The 17,697-nt window shown below is 40.9% G+C and overlaps 3 protein-coding genes across 7 annotated transcripts; 1 reads left to right on the forward strand and 2 right to left on the reverse strand.

Annotated features, from left to right (window-relative positions):
• The first annotated feature begins 8,996 nt into the window (after positions 1-8,996).
• LOC100120670 (5'-AMP-activated protein kinase subunit beta-2) lies at positions 8,997-11,538 on the forward strand. 5 transcript variants are annotated; one of them, XM_001604234.6, is made up of 6 exons: positions 8,997-9,093; positions 9,173-9,488; positions 9,618-9,903; positions 10,489-10,767; positions 10,843-11,073; positions 11,150-11,538. In XM_001604234.6, exons 3-6 carry the CDS (start codon positions 9,700-9,702, stop codon positions 11,294-11,296), a joined length of 861 nt encoding a protein of 286 aa, XP_001604284.1. In that variant the 5' UTR covers positions 8,997-9,093; positions 9,173-9,488; positions 9,618-9,699; the 3' UTR covers positions 11,297-11,538. The 5 variants fall into 5 exon arrangements, with proteins under 5 accessions (XP_001604284.1, XP_032452486.1, XP_016838418.1 ...); XM_032596595.1 differs by having other exon boundaries at positions 9,645-9,903; XM_016982929.3 differs by having other exon boundaries at positions 9,059-9,488; positions 9,645-9,903.
• Positions 11,527-15,206, reverse strand: LOC100120645 (pancreatic lipase-related protein 2-like). The gene is made up of 6 exons (XM_016982927.3): positions 15,093-15,206; positions 14,440-14,704; positions 13,100-13,248; positions 12,446-12,622; positions 11,945-12,220; positions 11,527-11,868 (listed from the first exon to the last, which is right to left on the reverse strand). Exons 2-6 carry the CDS (start codon positions 14,670-14,672, stop codon positions 11,630-11,632), a joined length of 1,074 nt encoding a protein of 357 aa, XP_016838416.1. The 5' UTR covers positions 14,673-14,704; positions 15,093-15,206; the 3' UTR covers positions 11,527-11,629.
• LOC103318112 (F-box only protein 22-like) lies at positions 13,797-17,341 on the reverse strand. Its single transcript, XM_008219473.4, has 5 exons — positions 17,038-17,341; positions 16,765-16,964; positions 16,286-16,622; positions 15,844-16,220; positions 13,797-15,769 (listed from the first exon to the last, which is right to left on the reverse strand). Exons 1-5 carry the CDS (start codon positions 17,211-17,213, stop codon positions 15,708-15,710), a joined length of 1,152 nt encoding a protein of 383 aa, XP_008217695.1. The 5' UTR covers positions 17,214-17,341; the 3' UTR covers positions 13,797-15,707.
• Between the last annotated feature and the right edge of the window lie 356 nt (positions 17,342-17,697).

Below are 17,697 nucleotides of genomic sequence, written 5' to 3' on the forward strand. Positions count from 1 at the left end.
CGAATGATCGCTGCTGTGGTAGTATTTCTGCAGCTAAGGTTTCTATATTGAAACATGTATACTTTGACGGAAGGTTTACTTTGTTTTTAGAACATTAAGTGCAAGAATAATCTGATGTTTTGACGTAATTCCATATCCTGTGGTATCACAGAGTAAACATTAATTTGTCAGTGTACAAGTATGACGTTATTCGGTCGCTCGGTTACACATCGAATTTCAAGCATCATCACCGTGGATTATAGCAATTATCGCCACAGCATAGCTATACACAGCTAATCGTACAACAATGAATCGACTATAAAAAAAAGGGTCTATATAGCTTGAAAAAGTTCACCTTTGTGATGGTATAACGAGCTGCTCTCATTATGAGGCAATACTCACAGGAAGACCATATGTCGTTCCTTATTCCGATGAATAATGCGGTATCTGTTCGACGATTGCTGCAACGGATCGTCGCGTTTTTTCCTCGCTCAAGCATTATAAATAAGTTGTCCTTTATAGCTATAGACCTGAAATGTCTTGACAAATAATATTTTCTTTATTTCAAACTTATGCTATTTTTGAAAAAAACAAGTAGTAAAATTCTCTGTCATGTCAGGCATTCGAAAAATTAGTTGCACAACATGCAACGATATCACTGGCAGGTCTTATACTCAAAATCATCCGCAATCAGCTTAGACCATCATTATAAGATAACTACCCAACCAATATATATTTATCCCCCGCAAACAATTATCACCCACACTCTGCAATCATCAAAAAAATCGCCCGCGCTAATCATCGCAGTCTCGCGATCCTCGCCCAAACTAAAAGACCACCTATACATATAACAGATCAACCGGCGCCTCTGCAGTTCACCAGTCCTCTATATATACATATACCTTATAACCAGCGAGAGAGCACACACGCGGAGCAGCTCGCCAGGATCCCTCGGCCGATTATCTTGTCATAGACGTTTCGTAGATGGGCGAAGAAGCGCCGCCGCCGCCACAGCATGTGTGGAGCAGGGAGCTATATGAAGGGGGGGGGGTCGCACGTCGAAGGATCGAAGCAGTAGGAAGAGGAGAGATGAAAAAAGGGGACTCCCCGCCAAGTCGACGCGCCTGGCCGGTCAACCCCTCATCGTGTGCCCTCATCGGCCCCGTGACCCACATTTACGCGCGTTTAGCTAAAGGATCATGGCTATATAGTGCGTGTGTGGAGACTGGAGCGAGAGAGAGGGCGAAATTTTCGTGCACACACGTGGTCGGAGGTGCCACAGCTGATACCTTGACCTCGCGCAATTTAGGCTTGACTCTCGGTACGTTTTTTTTTCGAGAGAGAGTGAGAGAGGCAGGAAAAAAGCGACGCGCGCGCAAGCAGGGTCAACGAGCGATATATGCGATGGCCGAGAGGTGTCTGCGGGCTACTGCCGTGAATTTCGGAGGTCGATGCTCCGGGGCTTGAAAAGCTGGTGCGGTGGCGTGGCGGAAAATTCGATGAAGTTTTGCAGGAAGTGCTCTGATTTTATTTTTGCCGAGTATAATGGTTTTCGGAAATTTTCCGCCAAAAATTACTTTAATTTTTATCGTCGGTATTGAGTGCCTCGATGATCATGGTTATATACGCATGTGGAAACTTTAAAAAAAAAGAAAGAGTAAAGAACTAGATACTCGTGCATACGAATATAGAAGAACGACGCGAGGGCGATATCAGATTGAAAGCTTTTCGTACACGTAAAAGATGAAAGTGAATTTTTCCATCGAACTTTTGCCTCGCCTAGTACATTTGGCTCATACATCCGTCAATCCATCGCTCAAGCGGCCTTTTTCACTCCGAAAGCGATTTTCTTGTCCGTGAAAATCCCTATAGCTAGGACCTATACATTAGACTTTTTTACTCCAAAGTTCAATCACGCGCGCAACGCTTTTTGTCTACGTCATGCGATTCGTCCGGCTAATATTTTTTTGAAATTACACCGAGATATGTTGTACGACTGCGATGAAATATAGATTACGCTAAGTACATGTATTATGCAGACGTTTATTTTTTCAAGTATTTCTCTCTAGTGCAGGTAAATTGGATCAATTTCACGGAAAAAATCCAACCCCCAAAAAATAAATAATCCAGCGACACAGTCAATGCAAACTGCACGCACACCTGCAAATACCGCTGAATAAACCATGCGCATATATTCGCTCACTCGCATCCCACGCGCAAAACAAACGATTGAAAAATGCAAAAATTACCAGAGCCGTTAATCACGAAGCTCTCACGGTGGCCGCGGCACGTATATAAATAGAGCGATCCCACACACACACACATCGCTTAAAAATCGGCAGCCGACTGCAGCGCATCCGCTGTCATATCCCGAGGCGAAAAAAACAACCTGCGAAAATATAACGCGTCGCGTCGTCGCTTCTGCATATAAATTTTTCGTCCTCTCTCTCACTCGCGGTTTTTCATATCGCGCTCGCGCGCGCGCGTTGCAGAGCACACACCTAATTACCGATACGCCACGTGTTATTATAAATAGCCAATCGTTATACAGGGCGCGGCTGTAGCTCTCTCTCTCTCTCTCTCTCTCTCTTCGCGCCGGCCGCATTCGCCGTGTCCATAATGGCGTGTTATCGGATAAATAAAACAGATAGCCGACAGTGGGGTGCGGACTCGATTACGCGTGTTGACACCCCTCGCTGCATCTATATACCCGCGACACCAAACTCTCTCTCTCACGCTGTCTCTACTATCTATATATATGTATGAACGAATACGAATTACCGCACGCGCGAGCTTTGGTTCGCTGTGTGTCCTGCATGTTCCGCGTGTGTATGTGTATATACGCGCAAGTAAATATATATGCCGTGCAAAAGCTCTATACTGGTCGCTGCAGCGGTGCTATGTCTGCGGTGCGGTGATGTTTATATATAGAGAGAGATATCTGCGGTGGAATAATTATTATCCCGCTGATGCGACGCAAGAGAGGCGGCTTTGTCTTCGGGTTTTTGCCTCTGGCGCGACTCGAGCGCGAGCGCGCGCGCCCTGAACTTATTATCTCGCGCTTTTGCTAATATAACAGGAGGTGGAGGAAGAGAAGGGTATTATTAGACGGTAAATAATCTATTGTTGTAATTGCGGATTAATCAATTTTGTATTTACTATTTTTAGTTTATTGTAGAGAGAGTGAGAGAGTTGACGGGATAATTAATACGCGCGAGTGTGATGCATTTGAGAGTTTTGTATAGAGGGACATTCAAGTTCCATATGCGTGCGTGATTAAAGTTGATCCGAAAATATGCGTTTTGATACGAGCTGTTTGCAGAAAGTGTTGAATTGCACGCTGATAGTGTTTCAAACGATATTTTTCGATTCGATACAAAAATCGTATTTTATACTCACACTGTATTAAAAAGTTATAAACTATTATGCCGATGTTCTTGTCAAATTTGAAGCATTCGACAAAAAAATCATCTTCACGTTATTCATCACCACCGCATATCTCATATATATATATATATATATATATATATATATATATATAAACCCCGCGATATAATATACCCAGCGACTTTTTCCACCACATACTCTCGCTGTCATTGTACACGTAGATGCGCACGACGGCCGTGCATTATGCCTACTTATATTCTATCCTATATACACGGAACGACGCGTCCGCAGCGCTGCAGTCGTGCATAGGAATCGCGTTTACGCGACGCATTCGCAGGAAGAACGATGACTGCTTTGATCGCTCATCTATGAACATTTCAAAGTACCTACGTCGCTGCAGCGCGCGCGCAGCTATATACTCGCGTTTCTTTTTATGCGAATCGGCCTTTGCGAAGGTCTCTGCTCTGCGCTCTGCTCCGCTTCGTTGTTGTCTATTATACGAGTTTGGCTTCGCAGAGAATATAATGTGCACGCAGTAGGCTTATCGTCAAAGACGCGCGTCGTATATAAGCGTGCGTTATTTTTTAAATATTTTAATTTTATTACATTACACGCTGCAATGCTGTTATTTTTACATTTTGTATATCCCGAATTTGCCAATTATCGTTACACCGCAGCGCGGCAGAGAGTGTCTGTAGTCAGCCTTTCCTTTCTCTCTTCGGCCGACAAATTTTGATCTGCGAACGTTTATGTTAATCCAAACATAAAAATGTAAACGTCACGATAAATCAAGCCGAAATTGCCCACTTTCTTGCAGCTTGCATTTAGAGTTTCTCCTACCGCTCGAGGCACTGTAAAAAAAGTGCGCTGCAGCTCTCGCTCTAATCGCATAAGAGAGCGGTTTTTGGTCCAGCGTTCGGTGCTGTTGCTGCAGCGAACGTTTTTGGGGATAATTTTCTGTATAAGTGCAGCGAGTATACTTTTCAGTTGCTTGTAATAAAAAAATTCAAATTTTGTATAACATTCAGTCTGTGTCTACAGTACAGCTTTTCTCAACACTTAATGCATGAAATAAAAAATCCAACTCTTCGAACCGCGCGAACGGCAAAAAAATCGTCCAATTTTTACATCATTATACCCTATCTCCTCCATCTCGATCGACTCCATTACCCGTAATCACATGCATAGGCAGCACAGTGAACGTCGCAATCACATCGCTCCGCTGAATAAACAGACGCAACGGACCACCAGCAGCACCGCGGTGCGAAAAAAACTCCCGCAGAGAGATACATCATGATTAGAAAATCCATATCGATTACGCGTCCTTTTCCGTCGTCGAGCTGCAACGAGAGAGAAAACGAAGCGACGCGAGCACAATGCGAGGGAGACAAAACGAGGGAATAAAAAAGGCGCATCAGCCCGAATGCAAATCTTCGCATCAAGCGAGAGAGAGAGAAAGAGGGACACGGCGCGGTGTCTCTAAACAGAAAAAAAAGAACGAGAAGACAGGGCTGAAAGGATTACGGGTGCGTCAACGGCGATGACGGAACGGCCGGTAATCGTCCTCTATCTCTCTCCCGCTCTAATATTTCGAATAGTTCGCATTTACAATGGGCTTTATTGGTGGGAAAACTGAGGGTGATTTTCGCAGCGCCGGAGAGCACATCCATCACGCGATGTCAACGTGATTGTCTTGCGCGCGCGCGCGCTCTTGCGCCGGCTGATGCTCCTCGCTCTCGGCTCGGAAAAGTATTGGCCCGTCGGGAAATCTCTCCACCGCAGCTACTCTTCGCTACGATCATCCCGATCGGCTTCTATCGAGTCGCGGACGACTGCGTCTCACACAGCAGCGATATTCGAAAGTTCCTGGCGATCGAGGCGATAGGGAGACGCTGAGCTGGGTGGAATAGGGGTAGAACGGGGAAGACAAGAGATTCGCGGCGGCGCGGAAAATTCAGCCGCTCGCGCCATTGTGCCGTATTTAAATGAGCTTTCTAATGTATTTAGGCCTGAATACGACGCCCGACGCGTCGTCGTCGTTAAAGACGCATTTAGCCCCAGCGCGTGTGATGTGTATACGCCAATTTAAGATTCGCCCGGCTGTGGATGATGCGCGTAGTCGCTTATTGTGTATAAGCGGTGCAATCGAACTGTGATTTTGCGGATAAGGAGAGTCTTCGTGCCTTTTTCGAGGGGTGCGTTAGAAGTGTTCGCGTGTTTTGAAATATATTCCGCTGTTATTTATAATCGATTTTTCCAACATGACGTATTATACACGCCACGTGCTTTATTTGCGAGAAGAAAACTCTCGCAAATAAAATCATCACAATATAACGATTCCACGCATATCAGACTTCCTCCGCGCGCTATAAAATCTGCATAAAATTTACACCAGAGCGAGCCGCGAGCGTCGCTCTCGTTGTTTTTTCGCAGCTGCGTTGCAGTAGCGCCGCGCAACCAGACCCTTTAACTTTTTTATTCCAATGCAATATTTATAATTCCGCAGCTTTGAAAAATCACTCTGACGCGAATAAGTCCGTCGTGAAAAACCACACTCGTATATGGCTTGCATAATATCGACCATCATTCTCGAGAGCTGTGTGTATATGTATGTAGTAGTATTCCGCCGCGACATATATTATTAACGTGATCGTATATATGAAAAAAGAAAAATCGGCCGATCGCGTCGACGTGCTTAGCTCATCCTCGCGCGCGCACAGCTAAAAACAAACCGTATAATAGATAATATATAGATGCGGAAAAAAACGAATTTCTCTCTCGCGCGAGCACGTGCCACAAAGGGGCTCACACTCGACTTATGCAAAGCTCCGACGGATAGGAAAATGTTTACAGCGATCTCAATCTCCGCGCGCTGCGTCTATATATATGATGCGCGCTAGGCTCGATTTCTCCTTCTCTCTCGCACTTCGTTGTGTATATAGTCCGCGAGGATGATGGATCGGTCCTTTGTACAACGAAGGCGCGATGATACCTCCGTCCGCAGATGCGTTGCGTATATATGCTGGTGAATCCTTTTTGCGAAGGAGAGAGAGAGAGAGAGAGAGAGCTGATTATCGATTAAATGCACGCGCCTGTCTTCGTCCGACACGTTCCCTTTCGCTCGACGAGTCGCGCGCCTGATGTGTTTTTTCAACGGTGTCTGTTCGGATGTGCCGTGTGCGTGGTGTGGATATATTTTTTAACGAATTCGATTGAAGCAGCTGCGCCCTGTGTGACTTTGGACTTGTCAATCGAGATGTGGGAACGATGCTTTATGAGTCCAAACTGAATTTCAAAAATTATTTTAAAGTTTAGTACGTCAGACCTGTTGATGCAAAGTTAAAAGCGTTTTTACACTTTTAAATTAATCAAACACGCATCAGCGGAAAGGAAGTGAAAACACATCACAGAACATACATAGCCCGCGCCGAGAATCGCAGATGTTCACACTCCAGATAAATCCACAGCTTTTACTCTTATCTAATCAATCATCAGTATCATTAAACACGGGCAATACTTTCCATGCAATATATCGATAGAAAAAGTGACCGGCCAATGGGCAAGTGTCGGCTTATCCGTAAGCCAGTGCGCGCGTCCGATAAAAAGTTAAAAGTTTTTGCTGGAATACAACTCTATGCCGTCATTCGTATATAGCGCGCGATACATAGGCAGACTTTTTTATTGATAACGTCGGAATTGAAACTAATCTCTCCGGGTGAATATAGTGTGGGTGTTTTGGATAAGTCTTGTAGTGCGGCGGAGCAAGTGTATTATATGAGGGCTTACTTTTATCGGCTTGATTGAATCGAGAATTTAATCGCAAGGAATACACTTGTCGAGCATCGATTTCGCGGCTAATTTGAAGAGCTCAAAAATAGTCGATTGAACAATTTTCATTATTTCAAGAACATTAAACTATACATGTATATCGCGAGCTGAAACGCCATCGCGTTCAAAATTAAATAGACTCGTAAAGCCGTCTTCGAAACGTCCACTCTGTAATCAGACGTATAAAAGCTCCGCTATAAAATCCATATACGAACGTTAAACAGCAATATTCCGTCTTCCCTCCGATATAACACGTATACTCGTGCGCAAAAAGAGTAATCCGTAAAGGAAAACAAGCGACGAAACTGTGTATATATATACGAACAGATATTATAATGCACCAACGAGCGCAGCAGCTAGCGAATCCTGCAGTCATAAAAGCGCAGCGGCAGCAGCAGCATTCGATTTTTCAATAACTCCCTCGCGTACAAGCATATATACGTATATACTTTTACGCTTCGTTAAGGAGCAAAAAAGATCGATACACGCAGTAAAATCCCCGAGTTTTCCGGAGTATACAATATCGGAATACTCGCCCAGCTCGCGCGTAAAAAAGAAAACAAAACTGCACGCGCGAGCGGAAAAGAAAACAGGCTCGTCGCGTCGTCGTCGTTCGACTTTATAAATAATAAATTCGCGTGTGCGCGGGGAAAACGCGAAGATGGCTGCGGTATAATAAAGAGGCGGCGGCCGAAGTGACGTCCTGTGTCACGGAGTCGTAAAACTGGGCTCCGGGACCTTCGGGCTTACACTCTTATTAAAGCGAGAGAGAGAGAGAGAGAGAGAGAGAGAGAGAGAGAGAGAGAGAGAGAGAGAGAGAGCTGTTGTTGTGTGTGTGTGTGTGTGTGTGTGTGTGTGTGTGTACTACCAAGCAGTGCATATTGACGGTTATTGATTACCTTTCGCGGACCTTTTACGATCTCCCGCCGAGGAAGAATAGAGGGGTGACCTTACAAAACTTTTTTCCAATCTCGCGCCCGCAAAGAGCTTGAGCTTGAATTTGAGGGCCGCATAATTATTTCGCTCTGACTTCTCGATGGTTTTGTGTGGGAAGGTTTTTTTTATTGCTATTGTTACAGGTCTCTGTTTTGGAGAAAAATGAGAGAGACTTTGAAAGGTATGTATTTCCCCGATGGATCAGCATGTACTGGTTTTTTGATATTTTTGAAAATTTCAAGTTTCAGGTTTTTCAGTAATATTGCAGTTTGACAGAAGAATACTTTTTGTTTTAACAACATGCCTTTTATCGCAGCGGAGGTGGGATACATCAGATCTTTATCAGCAAAATGAGACTGATCAGAAAAACTTGCGTGCAACTTCAAATTTTTGACTGTTTTTGTAATTTTAATTAAAAAATCCTGATAGCATGGTCCCTAATTATAAACTAAACTCAATTTGCGTTGAATAATGAGTATAAGTTTCTTTTAAAATTGGGTAAGACTTATAATTTGCGTACCACATTTATTGATAAAGTTCTGTATCAAAAATTGTCTTACCCGTTGTGCACTCTGGTGTCCGTTTATAAAAAACGATTCACCCTAGATAAAATAAATCTACATACCCGTATCACAAAAAGTGCCTTTTAAGCGATGAGATCAATCGATCTTTTACGCTTACATCAATATATCACCCTCATTCTAGTACTAACGATGCTCGCAAACAACAATAATTTAACAATGATAATTCTTCCAATCAATGCCAGCAATGTTAACCCACGATCGGAGATATACTTACCGTTGATACACGCCTTTGCATAATCTGTCCTTACCAGCGCTCGAACCCACTGTCCAACAATCGGTAATGCAAATCTCTTCTTTTGTAAGAGTGCACATTCGGAGCTTTAAAAAAATTTAAAAGCCAATGAAGCATCGCACACAAACATTATCGGCAGCAAAGCAGGTTAAGCCCAGTTTCGTGATTCTCAATTAGACCGATTTCAACACGAGACTTTTCTCTCAACATTGTGTACCGATTTCAGCTGATCCGAGCCGAGTTGGTAAACAACGCTGTATAGATGGTGGGGGGTTGCCACCAACTTTAAATATAAGGGAGTAGCCATCTTTTATCCTCGGCGACAGACTGGCAGACGGAATACACACACACAGTGCGCAGCGCGAGAGAAAAGATTGTTCGAACGCCTCGCGGCTCTCAGCTCTCTCGGATCAGCTGGTTTTTCCTCGTCCCTCCAAAAAGCACGATTCCCTCACCTGGACTGGAAGCTTCTCGACGTGACACTCTTATCCAGATGACGTCCGTCGATCAGTGCCATTGAGAGCTGCCACGACCGGGAGCAGGTAAGTAGCTCTCTCTCGACCGCGCAAAGCACATTGTTGCGACCTGTATATATATATATATATATATAGGTATACATGTACGCGAGCGTGCCTGCACGCACAGTGTCTGCTAGAGTCAATTGTTTTCAGGATTGATAATCCGGCATTTTTTACTAGTCTGAAAGCTCTGGCTGACCTGAGCTTTTTCGCATGCTCAGACTAGAGTCTGACAATGGGTAACGCAGGCAGCAACCAGCCTGTAAGCCATCATCATAGTGCCAGCTCGCATCGAGAAGTGCATAACAGGCACAGCAAGGAACACCATCCACCACCGTCCCCTGGCAAGGATGGACAGGCCTTTGTATTTGATAAGAAGCCTAATAAGAACATCGTCTTTCAATCCTCAAACGAAGAGGAAGAGCCATATTTTACAAAGGTGAGCCGATTGTTTAGTTTTGTTTTGCACTATGATGGATTGATACTTTGCATGAATTCATCTCTGAATTCAAACATTTCTGATAAAGAAGTTTATTGCTGACAGTGACATCTCTATCTTGTTTGCTATTCATATTGATACAAGATATTCAAAGTTGCTTTAATTATGTAGCTGTTTAAATAATCATTTGATGAATTTCATTGGAAAAGAGCATTGCATCAGCAGACCTTAGTTGAAGCTTCTTTCACACGTGTACAACAATTTTTCATAGAACTGGTGATCAAATATTGTCATTAAAAATGTGCGATGAGGTAGCTAATTTTAAATTCTATTTATAAACTCAACATTGAAACAATATTACTTCAATTGTCCAGAATTTGCCCTCAACTCAAAATATTCAGCAGTTGTAAAACAGTCTCAGTGAACAAAATTCATATTTTTTTATCTTCAAGTATTTTACAACAAAACATGATTGAATTAATAAGATTATTCTTGTTGCTTTCCTTTTAACAGCCCTTTATAACATGTGTCTGCTAGTAAAACTAATGCAGCTTTTTTTTACTTTGGACTTGCAATACTAAACAGAAAGATGTTAAGGAGGTCCCCAATTACCATGGTGCAAGACCTCGCTCTAATACAGTCTCCGAGGGAACTACAAAGCCTACTGACAGAAAGGTGTTACCGACTGTGTTCAAATGGGAAGGTGGTGGCAAACAAGTGTTTATAAGTGGTACTTTTAATGACTGGAAAACATTACCCATGGTGAAAAGCCATGGAGATTTTGTTACTATTATAGATCTGCCTGAAGGCGAGCACCAGTACAAATTTTTCGTTGATGGAGAATGGAGGCACGACCCTGGCCTTGTAAGTATAAAATTTTTATACTATACACACTGCACTCAATGATAATATATTAATCTAATTCATTATTTAATGCAGAAAATGGTTGACAATGGAATGGGTTCCAAAAATAACTGTGTATCAGTGAGAAAGTCAGACTTTGAAGTCTTCCAAGCATTGGCAAAAGACAGTGAAGGAATCATCAGTAGTGCTCAAACAGAATACGGCCAAGAATTGCCACCACATAAACCTTGGGAAAAAACGCCTGGGCCTCCGATTCTGCCACCACACCTGCTTCAAGTTATTCTCAACAAAGACACACCTTTATCGGTACATTTTTCATGATTTCTGTTTGATTAAATGCTGACAAATCTTGGAATTATACTAACGCCCTCTCCATTTACAGTGTGAACCTACGCTGCTACCGGAACCGAATCATGTAATGTTAAATCACCTCTATGCATTAAGTATTAAAGATAGTGTGATGGTGCTCTCGGCGACTCACCGCTACCGCAAAAAATACGTGACAACGCTGTTGTACAAGCCAATCTAATTCAAACGAATTCATCGCATTCATTCCCAGCCTGAGAAATTGCTTAGCTAATAAAGTATGATAGGGGTCAAAGAGGAGAGAAAGTGAAATATAGAGAATCTGCCCTAAGGAAATTTTTTTAGATATACCTAAATGGTGTGACATGAGATAAAAAGGGTCCGATTTGTGGTTCGTGGATCGATTATTATACCTCGAATTGTAACATATGTAATTATTTATTAAAGTAATAGTTTCGAATTAAACAAGTTTTTTTTTAATACAGACTAGAATAGAAACAGTTTTCTATAGAACTAAAATTTATCAGTTTATTCTCTCTCGCGTGGAAGGTGCTGGTTAAACTTCGTTGTCGATGATTTCTTTAGTAAACGCATAAGGAGGCTCGGATCTCGTTCTCAAGAAGAACGATCCTCTTGATGACTTGTCCACGTGCTCTCCCAGCAAAGCGCTCTCTGAATTATCACAGTCGCCTTGCAAATATTTGTCCCAAGTTTCGCACTGTTTTGCTCTGAGACCTACGTTCGAGTTTATGCTCTCGGTGAAGTATTGGTACGATCTACCGTGACTGCAAGCCTCTGAAAAGTTTTAATTATCGTTTGAGAATAACTTTTATTTTTTTATTGATTTCTCTTTGGTAAAAATAATGAGTACCGATCAATTCTGGTACACAACAACATCCAGGCTGTACCGCAACACCAGCATTGGGATAGAAGTCAACGTGACCAAGTGGCTGCAAAAATCCGAGTACTCCACCGCACGAGTGAATGATATCGACGAACTGTGCGTCAGTTGGGTCAAGTCGACCCTTATCCATCGACAGTAAGTGGAAACCTGGAAGAGCCGGATCCAATCCGGTAACTCTTCCCAATTTACCAGTGGTTACCTGTTCACCTGTATTACCGGCTACGTGCGCACCCAATGAATGACCTTTATGAAAAATTAAAAATCTTTTAACGCGTTAGAAAACCAAAAAAATCTGATGGAAAATTTTTTCCTTGTAAGACAATTTTACTATCAACGTATCCAACACTCAACGCGTGTCCCATTGATAAGTCCGACGAAACCCAAATAAACAAACGCCTCGTCATGTCACTGCACTAAACACTCGCGATTACTTAATTTTATGTTTTTTCCCGGCTCGCGCATACTAACCGATAAAGTGGATGTTATCAGTGGCCAGACCAGTCTCGCGAACGAGGAAATCAATGAACTCTGCCGCCTTCGCCCCGACTTTGCCGGTGTTACGCATCGGGCCCAGGTAGAACGTACTGGCGGCCATCGGCTCCCAGTTGACCAGGAACACGTTGTAATCGCCGTGAGCCAGATATTCTAGAACATTTTAATTTTTTGTTTTTTTTTTGCGCCTTGATAATTTCGCGCTGTATTGTATGTAGATAAAATCGATTATCGATGACCGCCTACTGTGAAAGCTTCTCGGATTTGAAGGACAATTAAAAATCATGGATACATGCCTGTATATTTGTCTGGAAGTAATCGCGGTATTTAAGATTTTATTTATTAGAAGCTTGGCAGAGGTTGGCTCGTTTTATGTGCTCGTTCAGATATATAGCTTTTATATTTCCGCAAAAGCCCGGAGCGTCGAGGAAAATTTTCAAGAACGAAAAGACTTTGTCTTCGTCTTTAGTTCCTCTTCCGAACTATCTTTCCTGGTCGCTGAATTAAGCTTAAGATTAAAAGGTCGTTCTTTACAGTCGAATTTACATTTGTTTTACGACTTGCAGTAAAGGATGATAATAAAAACGAAAATGTTTTGAGTAGACAGACCAAGAGTTTTCATTGACTTACCTTTTTTCATGTTTAAGACACTAGCACTAAAAGCGCTGGACTTCCAGCCATGGGTGATGAATTTCGTGGGTCTCGATGGCGAAAAAGTCGATTTTGACAATCCGTCAGGATCGTTAACCGACAAATTCATCCCTTCCTCCGGATTTTGTCTATCAAGAAAATACGACGTTTAAAAATAAAACAGGCCTTCAGAAGTTATTGCGCGTTGATCTATTGCTTTATGGTTTGAACACGCGACCTCATAGCTAAAATAAGTTCAGTCATTATTTGGTCTCGTTGTAATTTTTCCAATGTCACGCATACACGCTTAGCTGTTATGCATTTAGTCATATACTTATGCAAATAGATCTATGACAATGACTGTAGCTTTCCACGAGGTCAAGTAACGCGACTACACTAGAAAAGATTTATCAGTGGATCTGAATTTTTCACCAGGTCATTTAAATAAATAACAAAGTCTTCTGCTATATTCATACACTTACAACGTTCGCATTGTTATAGTACTTGGAAGTAAATTCAGAAATTGGCATTACATCACGTGCCAACTATTTTCTCGATATGTTAAGAATTTATTAATAGAATCGAAACGCGTACGCGGCTCTATTTCGAGTCATAAAATTCTAGGCAAAACAAAATGTATGGTCCACCAGTGTTGGAAAAGAGTAAACTTAAATTATTTACGAAACCAACATTACCATTTTTTTCTCAAATTTTCTTTTATTAAGATGATCGCAGGTATAAAAAAAAACACTTTGTTCGATAATCGCTACCCTATGCCGTTGCAGAAAATCAGTGATTGATCATCAATGGATATATTAACCTTATAACGATATAACTATCAATTTTGAGTCTTAACCAATGATAAATTATGGCTTAGAACGTTATAATTAGTGTCACTAAAATTCATTGAAGCTGTTTTACTTAATTTTTACAATACTTATCAAATATAATAATTATGTTCAAATTCTTAAACCCGTTTACGAAGTAAAAAACCAAAATCATTGCATTTCTCACTCAATAATTTTCTTATAACTGATGTCAGTGAATTTTGCACGCCAACGAATTATAAAATACGCGATTCAAGTTCTGTGTCGATTTCATAAGAATTATTGAAATCTTTCTTGTAGCATGATTATAGGCGTAAAAAATAAAACACCGTTCAATAATCTACACCACTAAATAACCCGGAACCATTGAAAGATAAATCCAACGTCAATTATACATTTACATCAATCATAATATATTCTTACATCTCAATTTACGTCAATCATATATTCTTACATCTAAAAATAATAGTCAATTGTGAGCTTCGAATATAATTTCCGTGTCTTATGCCGTACCGTGTATACAAAATAAAACCTATGGGCTCGTCGAGTACGCCGCGGCTATGATCGGGATCCTGGCCTTTGATCACGGCCACCTGCGGCTGACCCTTGCCGTCCGGCATGAAGATCCAGTCCTCACCGTAACCGTCGTATTTTTCTTTCAAGCCACTCTCCCAGGCCATACTCGGCTCCACGAACCACGAGAGCCACAACAACCGCACCAGCATCTCAATCAGCAGCCCCAACATGATGCGCGATTTTTTCTATACCGGGGGTACGTCTATTTGGGAAATTCCAAAATTAAGAGAAGTTGTAAAAAGTGGTAGGATATTTGCTTTGACTAGAATATGAGCTGTATCTACAAGATGATACACAATGTGTAGAATCCAATAATTATAAATATAAGAAAATATATTTAGCCTCTAAAACTGATAAGTAAAAATCTATACTTAATACTGAGCTATAAATTATTAAACTTATAAAGTAGCACCCGGTGTTAGAGCTGTAAATGTACATCTATAATTGCGATTTCGAACTAACTTTATGAAAGTTAATGTGATCGATTGCATACAATATCAATTATAATCGTGCAGTGTTATAAAAGCTAACAGCAAATTGGTTCTATGACTAAACATGTAGAACAGAAAGAAATGATTCAAAGAATCAACCTATCACTCGTCACAACTTCAACTGGAATTTCCAAAGCAGAAGACCCACTGCGCGCACCCAAACGACTCAGCCAATAACAACAACCCCTTGCCGACGACTGCATTATCAAAGTCCATCGGGACTCCTTATAAACGCAGGCGCTGCTCCCAGCGCAATCTTTAACCAGCACTTGCTGACCCAGTTCTTTCCTCCAGTGCTTTATCAAAAAGGTTGTCGCTATCTGAAAATACGCGAAAGCGCTGTCAAACGGCGTACGGTCGAGAAGTCATTATACATGCATGCTGACACGGGTTTGTTCGCGTAATTAACCAGCCGTTTCCTCGCCTTTACCTACCCGTCCCCGCGTGTCTTTGCAATTAGATAGGGACGAAATTGTTCCGGTGTCGATAGACAAGCCGGGAATCGCATCACGTTATTTTGCCCTCCGTCGAAATCGCCCCTCGCCTCATTTACATTCACAGCGATATTTGTGGGCTATGCTAAATACGAGCAGGTCAATCCTCGAAGTCGTCGCTCGCCTTCCTGGCTCACGTATCACATTGTATCACGGAAATTATAATTCAGCATAGCTCCTGCTGCCGTTTTTCGCCAACGTTGCACTGCAGGTCTGGCTTTTATGAATATGTTAGAATTAAAAATATTGTTGAATAGGAGTGATGCAGCTCACTATCTCGCTCTGAAAAAGTTAATAGATTAATCAACTTAATTTAAATTACTTAATTTCAGAAAGGCTGTAGGTATGACTCTTACTGGTGCTCAAAGTGTCAAGTCCGCACTCCCCATCCCCATGTAGACCAAACAAAGGAACTTCAGGAAAGACTTTCTTGAATACTTTGATTTCAAGATCCTTTCTTTTCACTCTTTCAATACAGGCAAACATAAATCCCAGGCTCAATTTCTTCAGTTTAATATTTTTTCTCAGTTTTTCAAGCTTTTCTATCATTTGGAGCTCTTGTCGACATGACTGAGGTATGACTAAAGAATATGATTCCAATGAGGGACTTGTTATGGACATGCTTGTCCAGTAAATCTGTCGAGAACATGTTGGAAATTCATCTTTGAAATCATGGCATTGCCTCAGATCGACACATATTCCACCCCAAAGAGAAATAGTGCCTGGTTTATACCTGCAAGGAAATTAATGATTTGCGCAACAGATTTTTATTTGTTATAAATATTAAACTATACATACTTTTTTTGTATTCCTTTCAATACTAATCTATTGAACTTGTAACCATGTTCATTCGCTAACAAGATAATGCATCTTTTATTTTCACTTCCATCATCTGGAGGTAACAATTGCTTTACTATTTTGTTAGCATGAGAATGTATATCCTCATCAGTAGATTCTTTAAAAGAATTAAAATGTAATTGATATGTTTCAAGACTCAAGCCAGGTATTTGAGGAAAAAAAGCAGATACAGTAACTCCGTATCTGGATTCTGGAATATTTGAATCATTCTCGATAACTTGATAGCCTCCCATTTGAATGGTGATACAACTTTTTGGAAGAGCTGCACAAAAACAACCTACAAAAGTAAGTAAAATATTTTACTAATAGAATTCTATGATCTGAATTTACTTATGAACGAACAAAATTTTGAGTTAATTTAAACCATTATAAAAATGTTATTTTCAAATAAACTAATTAATTGTTTTGATATACTTTACCATTCGGAGTCCATTCTCTGTCTTTTTCCATTTTAGCACATATAAATGCAAAGGCAGGTTTAATTCTTAATTTATTGCATAATAGCCTTTGATACGAATTTTCATTTTCTGTCTGTGTTATCCGAAATTCACAATTTCCCAAGTGACATTCTGGAGTTCGTCTAGTAGCTAGTTCTTTATTCGCAGCATCTCTCCATATCCTTCAATGTTAAACAATTCAGGTCAATTATTGATAATCGAAATTAATTAATTATGACGATAATCTATACTTTCCTGCACAAATGAGCTGCGTAAGTTAAATCCTTAGCAGATAGATATTCAAAAATTATTCGTAAAACATCGTAGGTTAGAATATTTTCTTCTGTTTTCTTTTCTTCTTTGGCTTTGTCGTTTCGTTTTTTCTTCGGTAATACAGATTGAACACTTGTTTTTTTTAAAGGAGATTCCATTTTTATAATTAAGAAAGAAATTCGATTAACAATGGACTATTTGAAGAGTTGAAACACATAACATCTGGACTTCTTTATAGGTAATGGGAGCAACCGAGCAAGGTTATTCCGTCACAGACCTTACACTTATATGTTTATGTTGTCGTGCGCGTATAAGCATTGTTTTGGTTCTACTTTGCCGACGAGATGTATGTGGTCACAATCTGTGTCGGTAAGGATAAAAAGCGGGAAATTGAAATTCTATATTATAAACTCGTATGATTGCGTGAATATTTTTGATTGTAATACGGCAATAAAAATAATATAAAAACTGCTTACACTTGATACTTATTTGCGAAAACTTCCTTCAAATAAATATTTCGTAAATAAAACAAAATAGTGGTAACGTGGTCGATACAACAACATAGTTAAAATAATATAGGTAGATTAGTAGTATAGGGTGTAATAAAATATCCCCTGGTATAATTATAGGTCACGAATAACG

This window comes from Nasonia vitripennis, chromosome 2 (genome assembly GCF_009193385.2).
Source record: "Nasonia vitripennis strain AsymCx chromosome 2, Nvit_psr_1.1, whole genome shotgun sequence".
NCBI lineage: Eukaryota > Metazoa > Arthropoda > Insecta > Hymenoptera > Pteromalidae > Nasonia > Nasonia vitripennis.

Excerpts from the sequence above, each read along its gene's own strand:
- LOC100120670 (XM_001604234.6), top strand. The coding sequence starts at position 9,700 with ATGGGTAACGCAGGCAGCAACCAGCCTGTAAGCCATCATCATAGTGCC. Across the intron at positions 10,768-10,842 it reads GGAGGCACGACCCTGGCCTT|AAAATGGTTGACAATGGAAT; the intron begins GTAAGTATAAAA and ends TATTTAATGCAG. Across the intron at positions 11,074-11,149 it reads ACAAAGACACACCTTTATCG|TGTGAACCTACGCTGCTACC; the intron begins GTACATTTTTCA and ends CTCCATTTACAG.
- LOC100120645 (XM_016982927.3), bottom strand. The coding sequence starts at position 14,672 with ATGTTGGGGCTGCTGATTGAGATGCTGGTGCGGTTGTTGTGGCTCTCG. Across the intron at positions 12,623-13,099 it reads TGTCTTAAACATGAAAAAAG|AATATCTGGCTCACGGCGAT; the intron begins GTAAGTCAATGA and ends AAAATGTTCTAG. Across the intron at positions 11,869-11,944 it reads TTGTGTACCAGAATTGATCG|AGGCTTGCAGTCACGGTAGA; the intron begins GTACTCATTATT and ends AAAACTTTTCAG.
- LOC103318112 (XM_008219473.4), bottom strand. The coding sequence starts at position 17,213 with ATGGAATCTCCTTTAAAAAAAACAAGTGTTCAATCTGTATTACCGAAG. Across the intron at positions 16,623-16,764 it reads CAGAGAATGGACTCCGAATG|GTTGTTTTTGTGCAGCTCTT; the intron begins GTAAAGTATATC and ends TTACTTTTGTAG. Across the intron at positions 15,770-15,843 it reads ACTTGACACTTTGAGCACCA|AGCGAGATAGTGAGCTGCAT; the intron begins GTAAGAGTCATA and ends TAACTTTTTCAG.